The sequence below is a fragment of the Prenolepis imparis genome, unplaced genomic scaffold (assembly GCF_030444845.1).
Source record: "Prenolepis imparis isolate NDT839.2.m4 unplaced genomic scaffold, iyPreImpa1.0 SCAF_3, whole genome shotgun sequence".
Classification (NCBI taxonomy): Eukaryota; Metazoa; Arthropoda; class Insecta; order Hymenoptera; family Formicidae; genus Prenolepis; species Prenolepis imparis.
The window spans coordinates 7232009-7251255 of NW_028141161.1; the positions used below are offsets into that span (position 1 = coordinate 7232009).

The window sequence follows — 19247 nt, forward strand, 5'->3', positions numbered from 1 at the left end:
AAAGCAGTGGTATCAACGCAGAGTACTAAAACCGTGAACGAGAACATTGACCCGCATACGATCGATATGAGCGGAATGAATAAGCGTCAAATTATACGATTAAAATCAGGAATATATAGTATAATCTAGGACACAATCAGTTTTTTCTTAATTACTTAAAATACAGACGCCGAAAGCGATAAATCTAAAGAAAACCGACAAGAAAAATGAAATATATTTTTTCACAAATTATAAAAAAAAAAAAAAAAAAAAACGCGGCTGGAAATTGTTTTTTCCAATCCTATCGAATCTCTCTAAAAATCAAAATTGCCGAATCGAAACCAAATTTTTCAGCCACATTTTGCGTTAAACTTTCATATCTTTTTAAAGACCTAGACCGACCCGCGAATGTGAGAAAAAAGAATCTTCCTCCCCCCTTACGTCACCGTCGTCGTCGTCGTCGGGTTTTAGACCTCGGGGCGCGAGATCCGCGATGTGCGTCTACGCTGATGGGCCGTTTCGGGCGGGCGACGCAATGGCTGTGTGCGCAAAAAACGGCGGCGGCGGCAGTCAAGTTCAAGGCCACCGACGTCTCCCCCCCCCCTCCACCCTTCCCCTCCTCCCCCATTGGCTCCCGTCGCGGCCGCCCTCGCCGCCCACTCACCCACTCACCTATCACCCGTGATATACACACATTGGCGCGTCTGAACCGCGCCAGTGGCGTATCAAGTCGCACGGGGGCCCCCCGGATTCAAGAGAGGGCCGGGATGATGATGGGAGTTTGCTCGCTCGATCGATCTACCATCTCTTCTCACCGTTGCGAGGGAAAATTCAATTCACTCGCACGTAAATGCGAACGTTCGCTCGGGTTTTTGAAAAGTATATACACAGGAAGATTTTCTCTTGGAATTTACCTTGAAAATCATGGTAATCGTGGGATAATATGGTATGGAAAGAATTTTATGAGAATTTCTCTGATTAATATTGATCACAATAAAAAATAATATCTATCATAATAAAATATAAAATATATTTGATTAATTTTACTAAAAGTATGGTAAAATTAAACAAACATATTTTTAAAATTCTTTTCAGGGTAAATTCTAAGGAAAATTCTCTCTGTCTATATTGTTTACTTTTAGTCGTTTCGGGAGAAGAAATAAGGCACAGATATATTAAGGGAAAAATTCTCTCCTCGCGGAAAAAAAAAAATAAAAGTGACACTCATCTTAAGGATAGAAACTTTTAATATATTAACTATTAATTGATCGAGAGAAAGGAAAAAAGAAACGAGATGAATATTTTGTTTACAATTATTTTATGGATATATTACGGGAAAATTATAACACGGTCGTATAATATGTATATGCAAAAATATTTGTCCGGGTCTATGAAAATATTTTACACGGACGTCTGGCGCTTCTCCTCGCTTCTCGGAAAGGGTGGAGCTTGACGAGAGAGAAAGAGGGAAAGAGAGAGAGAGAGAGAGAGAAAGGATATAAATTAGCGTACGCGTATACATAGATACACGAAAAGCCGTTTCAAGTTGGCCACGATAAAGCTCTCGCGTCTCCGTATCAAGGTGATACGAGGGAGCTGGTAATGTTAATGACCGATTACCCGTGACCATGATTTTTATCCGAAATGACATTACACGCGACGCTTGCAAGAGAGAGAAAAAAAAAAAGAAAACACGGTAACATCTGTGTCTCAAATCGAGACAGTCGCGTCGTTTTCATCGATAAGCACGATAAAACATGAAAATATCTCGTCGCGTTGCTTAATACAATGCAACTGCACGATAGATATTATTTCAGAAGAGTGCCATCGTTACTTTACATAATGCAACGTAATATTGTCATTTTGTGTGCACTTTTGTATTTAAAGAGAGCACAAGGTAAGCTAATGTAGATCGAGTAGAAACTTTTTCTATTTTTCATATAAAAAATAAAATATATCATTATGATAATAATACTAATTATATTACTAATTATTATTTGATTATATTATTGATGCATATAGTATTTTTTTATGTGTTTAATTAAAATATAATACAATGTATAGTATCAATTGCTCGTTTAAAAGTATCGATACTTTATAATCAAAATTATTGTTCTATTGTAGTAAAAAGAATGTTTTGAAAACATATTTTACTTTAATATGTCATATTCTTCTTATTTATTGTCATCAAATATCTCTGTCTTTTACATTAAATTATAATAATAAATCAATATTAAATTATATATATTAAATTAAAATAATAATTAGTATTATAATTTAATAGTAATTATATTATTATTTGATTATATTATTGATGCATACACAATATTTTTTGTTTATAATATATAATGCTATATATATTATAAATTGCTCTTGTAAAAATATTGATACTATATATTATTAAAATTATTGCTTTATTAGTGTGAATAGTATTTTCGAACATTCTTTTATTCTAATATATCATATTCTTTTTATTTATTGTCACAAAATATCTTTTACATAATAATAATTATAATTATTATTATTTGATTATATTATTGATTCATACAGTATTTTTTTATAATACAATATATATTATCTTAATTGCTCGATCGTGTAAAAGTATCAGTACTATATGTATATTATCAAATTATTGTTTTATTAGTAACCAGAATATTTTCAGAATTTTTTTTATTCGAATATATTCTTATTTATTATAAAATATCTTTCAATAATAATAATTATTATTTAATTATATTATTGCATGCGGTATTTTTTTTATATATTTATAATATAACGTACTATATGTGGTATAATCAAAATTATTGCTTTATTAGTATAAAAAGAGTATTTTCAGAAATTTGTTTACTCTAATATTTAATTCTTCTTATTTATTGTCGCAAAGTATCTTTCAATAATAATAATAATTATTTGATTATATTATTGTCTACAATATTTTTTTATATATTTATAATATAACGTACTTATATTGTACAATCAAAATTATTGCTTTATTAGTATAAAAAGAGTATTTTCAGAAATTATTTTGCTCTAATATTTCATTCTTCTTATTCATTGTCACAAAATATCTTTTAATAATAATAATTATTATTTGATTATATTATTGTATACAATATTTTTTTATATATTTATAATATAACGTACTATATGTTGTATAATCAAAATTATTGCTTTATTAGTATAAAAAGAGTATTTTCAGAAATTTGTTTACTCTAATATTTAATTCTTCTTATTTATTGTCGCAAAGTATCTTTCAATAATAATAATTATTTGATTATATTATTGTCTACAATATTTTTTTATATATTTATAATATAACGTACTTATATTGTACAATCAAAATTATTGCTTTATTAGTATAAAAAGAGTATTTTCAGAAATTTGTTTACTCTAATATTTAATTCTTCTTATTTATTGTCGCAAAGTATCTTTCAATAATAATAATTATTTGATTATATTATTGTCTACAATATTTTTTTATATATTTATAATATAACGTACTATACGTTGTATAATCAAAATTATTGCTTTATTAGTATAAAAAGAGTATTTTCAGAAATTTGTTTACTCTAATATTTAATTCTTCTTATTTATTGTCGCAAAGTATCTTTCAATAATAATAATTATTTGATTATATTATTGTCTACAATATTTTTTTATATATTTATAATATAACGTACTTATATTGTACAATCAAAATTATTGCTTTATTAGTATAAAAAGAGTATTTTCAGAAATTTGTTTACTCTAATATTTAATTCTTCTTATTTATTGTCGCAAAGTATCTTTCAATAATAATAATAATTATTTGATTATATTATTGTCTACAATATTTTTTTATATATTTATAATATAACGTACTTATATTGTACAATCAAAATTATTGCTTTATTAGTATAAAAAGAGTATTTTCAGAAACTATTTTGCTCTAATATTTCATTCTTCTTATTCATTGTCACAAAATATCTTTTAATAATAATAATTATTATTTGATTATATTATTGTATATAGTATTTTTTTATATATTTATAATATAACGTACTATACGTTGTATAATCAAAATTATTGCTTTATTAGTATAAAAAGAGTATTTTCAGACTCTAATATTTCATTCTTCTTATTTATTGTCGCAAAATATCTTTCAATAATAATAATTATTATTTGATTATATTATTGTCTACAATATTTTTTTATATATTTATAATATAACGTACTTATATTGTACAATCAAAATTATTGCTTTATTAGTATAAAAAGAGTATTTTCAGAAATTATTTTACTCTAATATTTCATTCTTTTTATTCATTGTTACAAAATATCTTTTAATAATAATTATTATTATTTGATTATATTATTGTATACAGTATTTTTCTTATATATTTATAATACACACAACATACTATATATATTGTATAATCAAAATTATTGCTTTATTAGTGTAAAAAGAGAATTTTCGAAAATTCTTTCACCCTAATATATCATGTATATTTATTTATTGTCAATCGTACATTTCACTCAATTCCTCGCGTATCTTCAATCGAAATAATTAAATCGAAATTAATAAAACCTTATTAAATTCCCAAAAATCTCGTCGTTGCAATGCAAATAACGAGCGAGCAAGAGCGTACGAATGTACATATATATTATCGGCAAAATAAAATCTACATCTCATTTTTAAGTTTCCCGACAGAGCCGCGGGTGTAAGAGCGAGAGGAGGAAATCTAAACGTATACATCGCATCGACGTACAACGCGGCGACGCAACTGTGCGCGCGGGGGCCGTCGGGGCTCCGTCTCGCGTCGCGTCGGGGGTCCTCGGTCCTCCGTGCATCATCGCCGCGGATTCGCTTGACGCGCCAATGTTTAGCGCCTTCGATCAGTCAGTCGCGTACGGCGCGCGGTGCCGCGAACATCGGGGTCGTTCGTGTGACTCTATAGTGGCGGCGGTGGTGGTTAGTGATTGGTGATAGGTGGTGGAGAATCTCCTGTATATCGCGCGATCGCTCGCGATCTATCGAGGATCTATTATCCGGATCGAATTAAGATATTCGATCGTCCGGGGCGCATTTTTTTTTTTTTTTTTTTTTTTTTCGGTAGTGCTAGCCGACGACGAGAGGACCATGGACGCGTGGATGTACGATGTGGTAATGTCATAGGTGTTTTACACGCAGGGCGCACAATATATGTCTCTCTCTTTCTTTCTCTTTCTCGCTCCTTTTCTCTTTCACCCTTCTCGCGATCTCGTGGCTTTGTTTACTCGAGAGACGCGCCGTTTGTCGCGCTCCGTTTTTCTTCTTCCCGATCTCTCGATCGAATTTTAGGGTAGGCTGTAATAGTGTTTTATATACAGGGTGTCTCAGATTTATTGGACTATCTCTTAATGGGAGATTCCTAAGGTTATTTGGAAACGATTTTTCGTCAATGTTCGAAAATGTCGAGGGAGGTCATCATTTTTTGCATATTCCCAATTTTTACCATCGTATATATCTTTGTAACTAAGCCTTAAATTGAAAATTTATTAAAGTAAACTCTACCTAAAATTAATTGGAGAATGAATGTGGTTTTGTTAATATTTTATTTCCACAAGGCTTAGTTTTTGCGAGAAACCCTTTATTTTCAATCGCTTATAACTCGAAAATTATTGGTCCCTCGATTTTTCACTGAGAAAACTTTGTTTCCAAATAATTCCAAGAATTTGCCATTAATATTGCCTGGTAGTAAGTCTGGAACACTATATATATAAAAAGAGGAAAAATAGTTGCTTCGTTATTCCGCGATCGTTCCTTGAAAAGTTTGCGGATCGATGTTTGTGTCATCGAGAGATTTTTTTATATCTTGAAACTTCGAAGATCGTAAAATGACGATTACATTGAACGACGACGATTATCGCGACGATGGTTTTTATTTTCGCTCTATGTATTATGTAAATTCGATATACTGGGTTTTTTTCAGTTGAAAATTGTAAACAATAATACATTTGAATCATATTACGCGTTTATTGTATATATATAGATATTTTTTTTTTTTTTAATATTTCGATTATAAATTCGAATGTATTAACTCTTCTTTAAACATCTCCCCGAGACTTGTTTGTCCATTTTGCGGACGAGCGAGTCGTTAAGTTACACAACGTGTCGTATCGTTAGATAATTTATCTAACGCGTCTCTCGTCGACTAATTTCTTCGCGCCGATATTTGCGATTTCCAGGGATCTCCCCCTCGAATTTTCTGACAGTCGAGAAATTTTTTTTCTCCTGCTCGCGTTTTATAAGAAAATATAATCGCGCAAATTATTGAGAAAAATCTCCACCTGCCGAGGAATAGATCGAGGATAATCCAAAATCTTTTGTGTGCGGCGAACGACTCCGAAAACATCGGGGAGGGAAGAAAAAAACTGTTTGTTGTGATCGCGAGTTCTCTCTTTCTCACGCACACATACACATATACACGCATATAAACGCACACACGAGCGGGCTCGACGAGTTTAATAGCTGGTTTATTTTTTTTTGCTTTCGCTTTTGTGTTATGCTTCTTTGTCTGCCCGATTGCGCGTTCCATCGATCAGGAAGGATTACAGTTAATGACAAACTATTCGATATTATATAATATTCGATATTATATAATTCGATTTTTACGAAAAAAATCGGCCGAAAAGTTTCTAGCGGGAAGAATCTAGCGATTCCTCCTCTCTTTTGTACACAGTTGAAAAATTTGTGTTAAATTTAACAAATATTACATGTCCCAAACGGTCCACAGAAATGTTTGTGTTAATTTAACATAATACGGATATGTTAAATGGTGACACGAATATTGTGTTAATATTTTAACATAAAATAAATGTAAACTTCAAATAAACAAAATAAATTTTGTGTAAAATTAACATAGTTTTAATGTAAAAATTAACTAAAAAAATTGTTAATTTTACATTTTATCATCCCCACTTATATTATAAAGTAAAATTAACTTTTTTTTCTGTAAATATTAACAGATAAATCTTGTCACTAATAATGCGGAACATATTTATTGTGTAAAATTAAAAATATAAGATATACATTGTGTTATTTTTACACTTTTTTTTAGTTGTTTTAATAATTTAACATTTGAATTCAATTAACACAACAGCAATATGTTAAATTAACACATGAATGTGTTAAATATTTAACACAAAAATTTTAACGGGGACCGTTTTTAACAAGAAAACACAAATTTTCCAACTGTGTATAGTATATGTTTATTGATCTCCTTGGGGCTTCAAATTACAAAAAATCCCCTCTCTTTTGTATAATAATGCGATTTTTATGAGAAAAAAAGGAAAAGTTTCTAGCGAAAAAGAATCTAGCGATTCTCCCCCTTTCCCTTTTATAGAATGATATGTGCAAGAATCTCGGAAGACCTTGATAAACGTAATTTCTTTTCGGACGATAAGGGGAGATATAGTCTATATATATAAAAGAATGTTCGATGTCATCTGGATCAATTGTCGAGATTTATGAATATTAACGACACACGCTCCGATATTTTTTTTCTTTAGGTTTTATTTCGCTGTTATCTATGTAGGAAGAGAGAGAATGAGTGTTTCATACAATAAAACCATCGCGGAAATCTGTTTTAACTGATTCGGAGGACAGTTTTTGAGATATAAGAGCTCTCCTTCCTTCAAAATGCCGATAACTTCCCGAGGCATTAACGATTGAATGGAAGGACTTTATATCCTCTTTTTCAATCGACTGCATAAATACTTTGTAAAGCGGAATCTCCATTATCGTCAATACTTCTCGCATGAAATTGTCATCTTAAAAAAGAAAAGAAAAATCACGAGGAGTCGAAGACAGACCTGAGAGAATCTATGTCAGCTATGTGTATTTATATATTGTTAAAAAAAATTACAAGAATACAAAAATCTTTCAGGACGTCCTTTCTTAGAATCCTTCCGGAATTAGAGCAGGATCTTCTTTTTTTATACACTCTCAGATGGATATATCGCGCGCTCATTACTGATGCACAGTTGGAAAATTTGTGTTTTCTTGTTAAAAACGGTCCCCGTTAAAATTTTTGTGTTAAATATTTAACACATTTATGTGTTAATTTAACATATTGCTGTTATGTTAATTGGACTCAAATGTTAAATTATTAAAACAACTAAAAAAAAGTGTAAAAATAACACAATGTATATCTATTTTTAATTTTACACAATAAATATGTTCCGTATTATTAGTGACAAGATTTATCTGTTAAAATTTACAGAAAAAAAATGTTAATTTTACTTTATAATATAAGTGGGGGTGATAAAATGTAAAATTAACAATTTTTTTAGTTAATTTTTATATTAAAACTATATTAATTTTACATAAAATTTATTTTAAGTTTATTTGAAGTTTGCATTTATTTTATGTTGAAATATTAACACAATATTCGTGTCACCATTTAACATATCCGTATTATGTTAAATTAACACAACAATTTCTGTGGAAAATTTTAGGACATGTAATATTTGTTAAATTTAACACAAATTTTTCAACTGTGTGAGTATAGATCAACTTTGCCTTCGTAATCAACTCGGTGGTTCTATCGCGCATGCAAAATTATTCATATCTACTTGCATGTGCGGAAAAAGAAGCGTATCATTTCAACATTATACTGTATTAATCATCGATATAGCGTTCTCTTTGCGAATTGTAGGGGAGAATTTTGCACAGTTAGAAAATTTGTGTTTTCTTGTTAAAAACGGTCCCCGTTAAAATTTTTGTGTTAAATATTTAACACATTTATTTAACATATTAATTTTTAACGTATTGCTGTTGTGTTAATTGAACTCAAATATTAAATTATTAAAACATCTGAAGAAAGTATGAAAATAACAATGTGTATCTATTTTTCATTTTACACAATAAATATGTTTTGTATTATTAATGAACAAGATTTATGTTAAAATATTTCTGTTAAAATTTACAGAAAAAAATGTTGATTTTATTTTATAATATAAGTGGGGATGATAAAATGTAAAATTAACATTTTTTTAGTTAATTTTTACATTAAAAAGGTGAAAACCATGGAATATTTTTCTTGCAAAATATATCGAAAAATATTAGTTTTTTTCGTATTCCATCTCATTTGACTTTGAAAATATATAATAAATATGATGCGCCAGGATCATACGCTACAATAAAATATGCAGAATACCTTTCCGATTTGTAATTTAAATTGATATACATAATGATTCGTAATTTAAATTATATGTATAATGCAATTTAAATTAAAAATTTAACGAACAATTTTGAATTATATTTTTTCGCAAAGCTTAAGAAGAAGAATTATGAAATAAAATTCTTTAATTAGCATTGTTAATTTTATACAAAATTTATTTTAAGTTTACTTGAAGTTTGCATTTTTATTTTATGTTAAAATATTAACAGTATTCGTATTACTATTTAACATATCAGTATTATATTAAATTAACACAACCATTTCTGTGGATCTTTGCTTTGTTTGGGACATACTTTATTTATTAAATTTAACACAAATTTTTCAACTGTGTGGAGAAACTTTGGATTCTTGTGTAATTCCTCTCGAGCTCTCTGGAGTATCGAGTAACGAGATGTGTTCCTCTCGTATATATGCATACACCCACGTAATGACCCTTACGCAATCCCATGTGCGTGAGACGTCATCATCGAGAGACATCGTGGAATACATCGCCGCTTAACACTATCGATATTACGCTTAGCCTTTTCTCTTTCTATACGAACCTAGCCTAATCTTCGCAGCCGCGTACTTGAACTCTCTGTCGGTTTCAATATTTTCAGCAGCGATAACAAGCCCATAACGAGATGGATATTATTCGTCTCGTCGCGCTGCCGCTCCTCGGCCAAATTGACAAGGGGTTAACGAGGAATTTATGCCAACGATCGTATATTTGGAATATGAACACGTGATTGGTACTCGCGAGGCATATTCGCTGACAGGAGTGAGAAAAAAAGGAGAGAGAAAGATTACTTTTTTAAATTTATTCTAGAGTAATCTGATCTAAAAAACTGAGATGTAATTCTTTTGAAATTCAGAAATTCAGAGTACTTTTTTTAAATTTATTCACAAATTTCTTGAAGTGATCTGGTGTAAAAAATTAAAGTGTAATTTTTTTTTATTCAGAAAAATTCAGAGTGCTTTTATTTTTTTCTAAATTAATAAATATATTCGTGAATTTACTAGAGTAATCTGATTTAAAAAATTAATTTTCTTAGCGTTAAAAAATTAAGATATGTTTTTTTTAATTCAGAAATTCAGTCTTTTTATTTTTTTTTAAATTTATTCAGGAATGATCTAAGAAATTAAGATGTAATTTTTTAAGAATTTCTGAATTAAACAAATTTTTTTTCATTTTCTCAATTTTTTCTTTTTTTTAAGATTAAATTACTCCAGTTGTGAATTTGTGAATAAATTGGAAACAAGAAAAAGCGCGATTCGGAACACTTTGTACATTCTTGTGTTACAATTATATACAATTATATACAATTATATACAATTGTATACAATTATTGTTAATCATTCTAAAATGGATATGTAATATCTTTATAAACGAGACGAGAATTCACATACACACATTCAAATATTCATTGCCGATATTAAATTATAACGACCTGGACAAAAATAAAATCGTGCCGCAATGTGAATGTTTTGGTAGAAGAAAAAATATCATTGCATCATCATTGGATAACTTTTCGATTTTTTCCCGGCTTCTCTCATGAAATCGGCATATCTCGTGTGTTAATGTAAAATTTATAAACTTACCGCTTCGTGTGCCGTGGGATCAACTAAACGTATGATAACGAAAATATATGTGCATTTATATCGACGCAACATTATATCGATAAGACGTTACATATTTTTCAGGACTCTGCGAAAACCTTTGCAATTTATTCACGAAATTTTACCCAAAGATATTGCACGTCAATATTGCGATTGTTCATACGAATCTACCCTTATGAACATTTTTCAATAAAATTACAAGAAATATTATCCGGAAGATTTCATTCTAATTCACAAATCAAAAAATTATCGGAGGATTTTTAAAAGGGAGATAGAGAGGAGAAGCCAAGGGGGTGATTATTTCGATTCATAAAAAAAAGTTGCTTCTCTTTAAGGCTCCTGGTTCCTTGTCGACCATGTCGAAATCGTGACGTCAGAGGCGAGAAAACACGCTAAAATTTCTTAGATGCCATTTCGAAATAAAAAAATATTTCGATGAAACAGCACTTCAGATAGCTTTAGCACACTCTTAAAAAACGCCGAAAACTATCCTTTCCCCTTTATAATCAATCAACAGCTGTAAAATGTAATATTATGAAGCCCAGTCCGTCTGGTCTTTGCACATGCGCAGTCATTCCGCATGTCAAAGTCTGATATCTCGATCATTTTACAGATGTTGATTGATTATAAAGGGAAAAGGATAGTTTTCGGGGTTTTTTAAGAGTGTGCTAAACAGGGTTTGAAAAAACCCGGGTTTTTTTTAAAAAACCGGGTTTTTTGGGGTTTATTGGGTTTTTTGGGGTTTTATTGAGTTTTTTGGGATTTTGTTGGGTTTTTAAATTTTTTTAATTTAATTTTTTATAATTCGCTAATGATTAAGAAAATTGGCTATTTAATTGGCACAATTCCTTATTATGAATTAATTTTTATTTAATTTTTTCTATTTATTAATGTAATAGACCTTCTATTACATTAATAAATAAGAAAAATTAAATAAAAATTAATTAATATTAAATACTTCATTTATAATATTATTAAATTTTTTTAATTTAATTTTTTATAATTCGCTAATGATTAAGAAAATTGGCTATTTAATTGGCACAATTCCTTATTATGAATTAATTTTTATTTAATTTTTTTTATTTATTAATGTAATAGACCTTCTATTACATTAATAAATAAGAAAAATTAAATAAAAATTAATTAATATTAAATACTTCATTTATAATATTATTAAATTTTTAGCATTTTTGGATGGGTTTTATAAATGGGTTTTTAAGTAAGTTTTTTAAAGTGGGTTTAACCCAATAAAACCCGGTGGGTTTTATTGGGTTGGGCCCACTTAGTCAAACCCTGGTGCTAAAGCCATCTGAAGTGCTGTTTAATCGAAATATCTTTTCATTAAAAAATGGCATCTAAGAATTTTCAGCGTGTGCTTTCTCGCCTCATCTGACGTCACAATCCAATATGGCCGCGGTGAGCACCCAGGAGCCTTAATTTGCGACGAATAGAGATAAATCTTCTATACATAGAGAGAATTTTTTCTTAGAATTTACCCTTCATGGTAATCGTGAGACAATATCGTATGGAAAGAATTTTATGCGAATTTCTCCGATTAATATTGATCACAATAAAAATAATAATATCTATTACAATAAAATATAAAATATGTTTGATTAATTTTACTATATGCAGACTAGTATGATTTTCAGGGTAAATTCTAAGAGAAAATTCTCTCAGTGTACGCTTTAATTATCTTGCAATATGGCAATAATTTGCAAAACCGCGCGGTGAATCGAGAGGGTGAGAAGTGGGTCGGAACGCGGTCGCGCGCGAATTCTTTCTTCTCCTCGGATTATTGAAAAAGGCATTACGACACATCGTTAGTTGCGCATAAACAAGCGGCCGCGGCCGGGTAGGAAGCGGAACGTGGTCGTGATAGAGTAGCAATGCGAAGGTCGCCGCTATAGTATGCATCGTGCACGTGCATCGCGATCGCTGACGCGCCGATGCATTCATCCGTCCAACTAAAAGAAAATTACGTATATACCGGGATACGCAAACTGCACATTTCCCCGCTTTTGTGTGATCGTTCAGGAATTAATTAATTAACGGCGGGAGGGAGATAAGCGCGCGTTATAAAAAAAGGACTCGGCGAGTATTCAAATAGAAATAAGTACGGGCGCGCATAGAGCATGCGTGGCCAATTCAACGCAGTATATCGATGCAGTTAGGTAAGGTCGAGCAAAAAAATTCCGATGGACATATATATATTTTTTACTATTATTAATTATGAAGATTATTATTATTATATACAGTCAAAAAAATTTCTAGATGTCACAACAAAAATTATCGCTATTTTTTGTATCTGATAGAATATCGTTTGTCATAGATGGAATTATTGTTTGTCACAGATAGAATTTTTTAATTCTGTCTCTGTCATTTACAATTAGATTGATCAAAATATATACGATAATACAATATTTGCTAATTGTTTATCTACCTCAGTTAATTTTTCGCACCTAAAAATTTTTTCCTATAGTTGCAAAATCATTTTTTTCAGTGTATATATATTTTTATACTTTTTTTATGTTTTTATTTTTTATATTTTTTTATATTTATATATATATATATATATACATACTGAGAGAATTTTCTCTTAAAATTTATCTTGATAATCATGGTAATCGTGGGACAATATGATATGGAAAGAATTTTATGAGAATTTCGCTGATTAATAATATTTATCACAATAAAAATAATAATCTATCACAATAAAACATATTTGATTAATTTGACTAAACTGCATAGTAAAATTAATCAAACATATTTTATTGTAATAGATATTTTGTAATAATTATGTAATAATAATATAATTAATACACAATAATAAAAGATATATGTAAAAAATAAAATCCCACATGTATTAAAATTATTTTCTTATAGATCTTCTAATGAATTATTAATATTTTTTATATATATTTTTTACTATATATTTACTATATAAATATATTAATATTTTTTATTTATATTTTATTATTAATTATGAAGATAATTATTATTCTGTGTGTATACATATATATATATGCCGGAAAAAATTTATTGAAAAATCTAAGAAAACTATTTTAATATTCATGGGATTTTACTTTTTATATATTTTTTCCTACTATATTAATTATGAAGAATATTATATACATATAATACATACATACAAATATATGCATATGTCTTTATAATTAATAATAAAAAATATATACACCGGAAAATGTTTTATTGATGAGTTAGAAAAAAATTAATTTATTGAAATAGAGATTCTTCATTTACAATTTACATATATATTAGTTCAAATATACGTAATATTTTTTTCTTCTTTTCTTACATAAACACAGATTTACGAGACGAATGGCTGCTTCCTCTCACACGTTTTTGATTGACGAATTAATCAGTATAGAAATCTCGTCAGTTATAAATTATACTTACAAAAATTAAAATTATACCAACAAAAATTTAATAAATTATACTTACAAAATTATACTTAAAAAATTTTAATCTTAAAACAATTAGTCGCTCGAAGTTATCGCTCTTGTACGTTCGACGAGATAATTTTGTCGATTGTTTCGAAATATCGGGAACATACATATGTATACCTGTCCACCTTATTTCAGTACATTGTCCAAGGTTAGGATTTGCACGGCTCTCTTTCTATTTTTTTTTTTTCTCTCTGAGGTGACGTCATCGACGTCTCGCGGTCTCAAACTTGGCCTCCCCGTCGAACATTTTTCTCCGGAGACTGATTATTATCCGTTCCCCACCAGCGAGACGATACGATTATTCGGCAAGTCTATCTTCCGCCCGATCTGTCTACCGATTCGACTTCACCTAGACTTTATTGATAAAAAAAAATATCGCACGTTTATATACAAAATTTAATGGGATAAAAATATCTTGATTATAATCAATGATAATAATTGTCTTCATAATTAATATAACAGTGAAAGATAGATGTATATAAGATACAGAAGTGTTCAGATTATTAGATTCAACCACATTTTAATGTTGTAGAAATTATTTTACAGTTATAATTTTTCAGTAGGCACATTTATTTAAGTTTTATTTTTTTTTAATAAAAGATTGAAGATTTTTTTGTAATTTTTTTACCTAGAAATTATTCGTAAATATCTTTGTCAGTGGTAGAAACTCATATTGCATCAGCAAGGTTTAACTGATGTTTGTGTCATATTATAATTGATATTGATTGGTTTTATGATATTTTTGTATAAACCCGAATAATTGTGTATATTATAGACAATAATTTATCTTATTTTAATTTAATTATAATTGTTGTTTGACAACACAGAGTATTTTCGAACAGTCGTATAAATTTTGAAGAAAAAAATGAAGATATTTACTAAATATTAAAATATAATTTTGAGTATTCTGTGTATTATAATTAATTACTTCTTCAAATAAATTATTAAAATAACAAATATGTTTGAGTCTAATAATCTGAACACATCTGCACTGAAAAAAAGATTATTCAATTCAACTAATATTTAGTTGAATACGTTCAAATAAATCATTTATTTGAAACAAATAAATATTTATTTGTTTTGAAAAGGATTTTCTTATATCAAATAAATATTTGTCATATCAAATTAATATTATTTACTTTCAAATAAATGATTTATTTGAACGTATTGAACTAAATATTAGTTGAATTAATCTTTTTTTTCAGTGTGTACAAATAATTGTTTTTCTAATTAATATAATAGTAAAAGATACATAAAAAATAAAATTCTACGTTATCAAAATTGTCTTCTTATCTAGATCCTCTAATATATATTTTTTTTAATTGCAAACTCGAGTTTAACGTAAAAAAGCTCCGTTCAGAATTAAATTATGTGTGTTTATCTTAAGCGAAATTATATACTCTTCAGAAAGCGAAGAGTGCAACGAACTGCTAAATCTGGTATTGTTCAATTTGGATTGTTGCCGCGACTCTCTTTCTCTCTCTCACACGATTTTTAGATTCTTAAAAATTTAAAGCTCCAAGGAACTTTAAAAGATTCATGGCCCTCGGTCTGACACGGAAGTCACTATTCACAACGAATTATATTCAGAGCGTATAGGGGCTATTCTCGCTACCGTTTTAATACCGCGAGATTACTGCGGCCGGTGTTATCGCGCTATTTTTATTGGATAAGATCGATGCGAAATCGGAGTGTAATTCTCGCCAAGGCTGAGGCCTTGACCGCGACCCAGGGTCTTCATCCTCGAGAGGGATCGATTTGTTCTTTTTACATTCTAATTCCGTAACCGCCCACGTATACATATATACTCGCGATATTCCGACCACGCGCGGGCATCAGACAATTATAATAATTTATAGATAACATTATCGACTTGTTGCGAGAATAATTGATTGTCATGTCGATTGTCATCAACAGGAATTTCGTTTCACCCATAGAGAGAATTTTTCCGTAGAATTTACTCTGAAAATTATATGGTAATCGTGGAACAATATGGGGGGTATGGAAAAAAATAAAATAATATCTATATCACAATAAAATATAAAATGTTTGATTAATTTTACTAAACTACATAGTAAAATTAATCAAACATATTTTATATTTTATTATGTTTTATATTTATTATGTTTTATTTGATTTATTATTATGTTTTATTTTATATTTTATTATATTTTATTGTGATAGATATTATTATTTTTTATTGTGATAAATATTAATACAGTTGAAAAATTTGTGTTAAATTTAACAAATATTACATGTCCCAAACGGTCCACAGAAATTTTTGTGTTAATTTAACATAATACGGATATGTTAAATGGTGGACGCGAATATTGTGTTAATATTTTAACATAAAATAAAAATGCAAACTTCAAGTAAACTTAAAATAAATTTTATGTAAAATTAACATAGTTTTAATGTAAAAATTAACTAAAAAAATTGTTAATTTTACATTTTATCATCCCCACTTATATTAGAAAGTAAAATTAACATTTTTTTCTGTAAATATTAACAGATAAATCTTGTCACTAATAATGCGGAACATATTTATTGTGTAAAATTAAAAATAGATATACATTGTGTTATTTTTACACTTTTTTTTAGTTGTTTTAATAATTTAACATTTGAGTTCAATTAACATAACAGCAATATGTTAAATTAACACATGAATGTGTTATATATTTAACACAACAATTTTAACGGGGACCATTTTTAACAAGAAAACACAAATTTTCAAACTATGTAGAGAAAATTCTCTCTGTGCATAGTAATATACATTGTGTTATTTTTACACTTTTTTTTAGTTGTTTTAATAATTTAACATTTGAGTTCAATTAACATAACAGCAATATGTTAAATTAACACATGAATGTGTTATATATTTAACACAAAAATTTTAACGGGGACCATTTTTAACAAGAAAACACAAATTTTCAAACTATGTAGAGAAAATTCTCTCTGTGCATAGTAAAGTAGAATGATTTTGTTTCGGTCATTGCAAAAAAAAACTAATTGTTTTTTTAAGAACAGATTTTAAGAGAGACAAAACTAATTGTTTTCTAAAAATATTAATTATTATCAATGATAATTAGAAATATTAATACCAATGGAAAATGTGGCTAGACTTTACTTGTAAAAATTTTTGATAATGATATGAAAAAGCTATAATGATAATAATTGACTTTACGCCTGAAATCTTAATAATAATAAATAATAATAATAATTAATTGAAAGACTACTTCTGAAATAATAATAATAATAATAATGATAATAATAATGATAATGATAATGATAATGATGATGATGATGATAATTGAAAGGATTTGCTCCTGAAATAATAATAATAATAATAATAATATAAAAATAATAAATAATTGAAAGAACTACTTTTGAAAGTCGTTTGCTTATGTTATGCAACGTAAATCGATTGTCGGTCTCGATTCAGGGAAAGTAAATGCACGGTAGGAAGTGTCATTAGATATTATGCGAATCGTGCACTATCGACCGATATCGCACCTGGGAACAGATAGGGAGCTGTTTATTGACCGACGTGTTAATCGCGGCGTATCTTAATTAAGTGCAGTATAGGCGATATTGTGCGCTCTCGCACCTCGTACAATCGTCGTTCGATGGTGCTGTTTGCTGTCGTACATCAGCTGTTTTGTAATCGATCGTGGCCTAACTAAATGACGATGGAGATGATGCGCCGATAATAGGGTCGAGTGCGAAACTCTTAACGAGATCTCACGTCGAAAAATCAGTGAAAATTATTATTTGCGCGTACAAGTGACATTTGCGAAGAAACTCATCTATTTTTCGAAGCGTATATAAAGAAGTGTGCGAGAAAAAGATTTTATATACGATCTTTCTTCTGGCATGATTTAATATTGCTGCAGCTGTGATTAGGAATTTTAATGCAACTGTTTCATTTACTCCTCGTAATTGCAACAAAATTCAATCCTCATTTATCTTCACTTTTCAATCGATATTGAATCATTATATTGAAATTACGTTTCCCGCATCCACTCAGAATTGTCTATCTATTTTATTTATTTTATTTGTTTTTATTTATTTTTATTTATGCCAGAGAAGAGACTTTTTCTCGCTCATGTGATCATCTCTGATGATATTACCGTATCGGTTCTAGAATTTTTAAATATAATTGATCGAATTCTCGTTATTTCTAAAAAAAAAGGGATCTAAAATTCTCGATACATTTCAGAAAGGGAGTTTAGCAATTAAATGTATAAAAAAGGAGTAAAAATTTAATATAGAAGATATGAAATATTAATCTTGTGTTTTTATTGTATAAAAGAGAGAGAGAATCTTGAGATATGTAATTTTATTATAATTTTTATTACAATTGAAATTAATATAATAGTAAGAGAAAATTGTAAAAGGGAGCGAGTTTTTTACTATAATTGAAATCGATCTGAATCGTCAATATTTTTCCACGAGTTTAGCGATTAAATGTAAAAAATATAGGAATCTGATATAGAAGATATAAAATATCAATCTCGTGTTTTTATTTGATATAAAATAGAGAGAGAATTGATACATGTCATTTCACCATAATTTTTATTATAAATATTTATTATATTAATTTTATTATATATTATAATATTTATTATATATTATAATATTTAATTATATTAATTTTATTACATTATATTAATTTTTCTTATAATTTTTCTTATAATTGAAAATCGATCTGAATCAAATTTTTCGATTTTATATAAAACAGAGAGAGAATCGATATTAATTTTATCATAATTTTTATTGTAATATTTATTATATTAATTATTTATTATAATATTTATTATATTTTATTGTATTATTATATTATTATATTATTATATTAATTTTTGTTATAATTTTTATTATAATTGAAATTAATATAATAGTAGAAGAAAATGATAAAAAAAAGGATTGATTTTTCTCATAATCAAACTCGATCTGAATCATATTTTTCGACTCCTCTCGAGGAAGTTGGGATGAA

General features: G+C 28.4%; 1 protein-coding gene across 9 annotated transcripts in view; it reads left to right on the forward strand.

Moving 5' to 3' along the window:
- Positions 1-19247, forward strand: part of Err (estrogen-related receptor) — a 33311-nt gene that overhangs the window by 3072 nt on the left and 10992 nt on the right. For 2 of the 9 annotated variants that reach the window (XM_083033205.1, XM_083033209.1), the window contains exon 1: positions 4868-5122. The exons of 2 other annotated variants lie outside the window; for them this stretch is intronic. In XM_083033205.1, coding sequence (XP_082889331.1) covers positions 5099-5122 — 24 coding nt within the window. In that variant the 5' untranslated portion in view covers positions 4868-5098. Of the gene's footprint in view, positions 1-4866; positions 5123-19247 lie in introns of those variants that run through there. 5 more of the 9 variants (XM_083033211.1, XM_083033204.1, XM_083033203.1 and 2 more) reach the window with 4 other exon arrangements.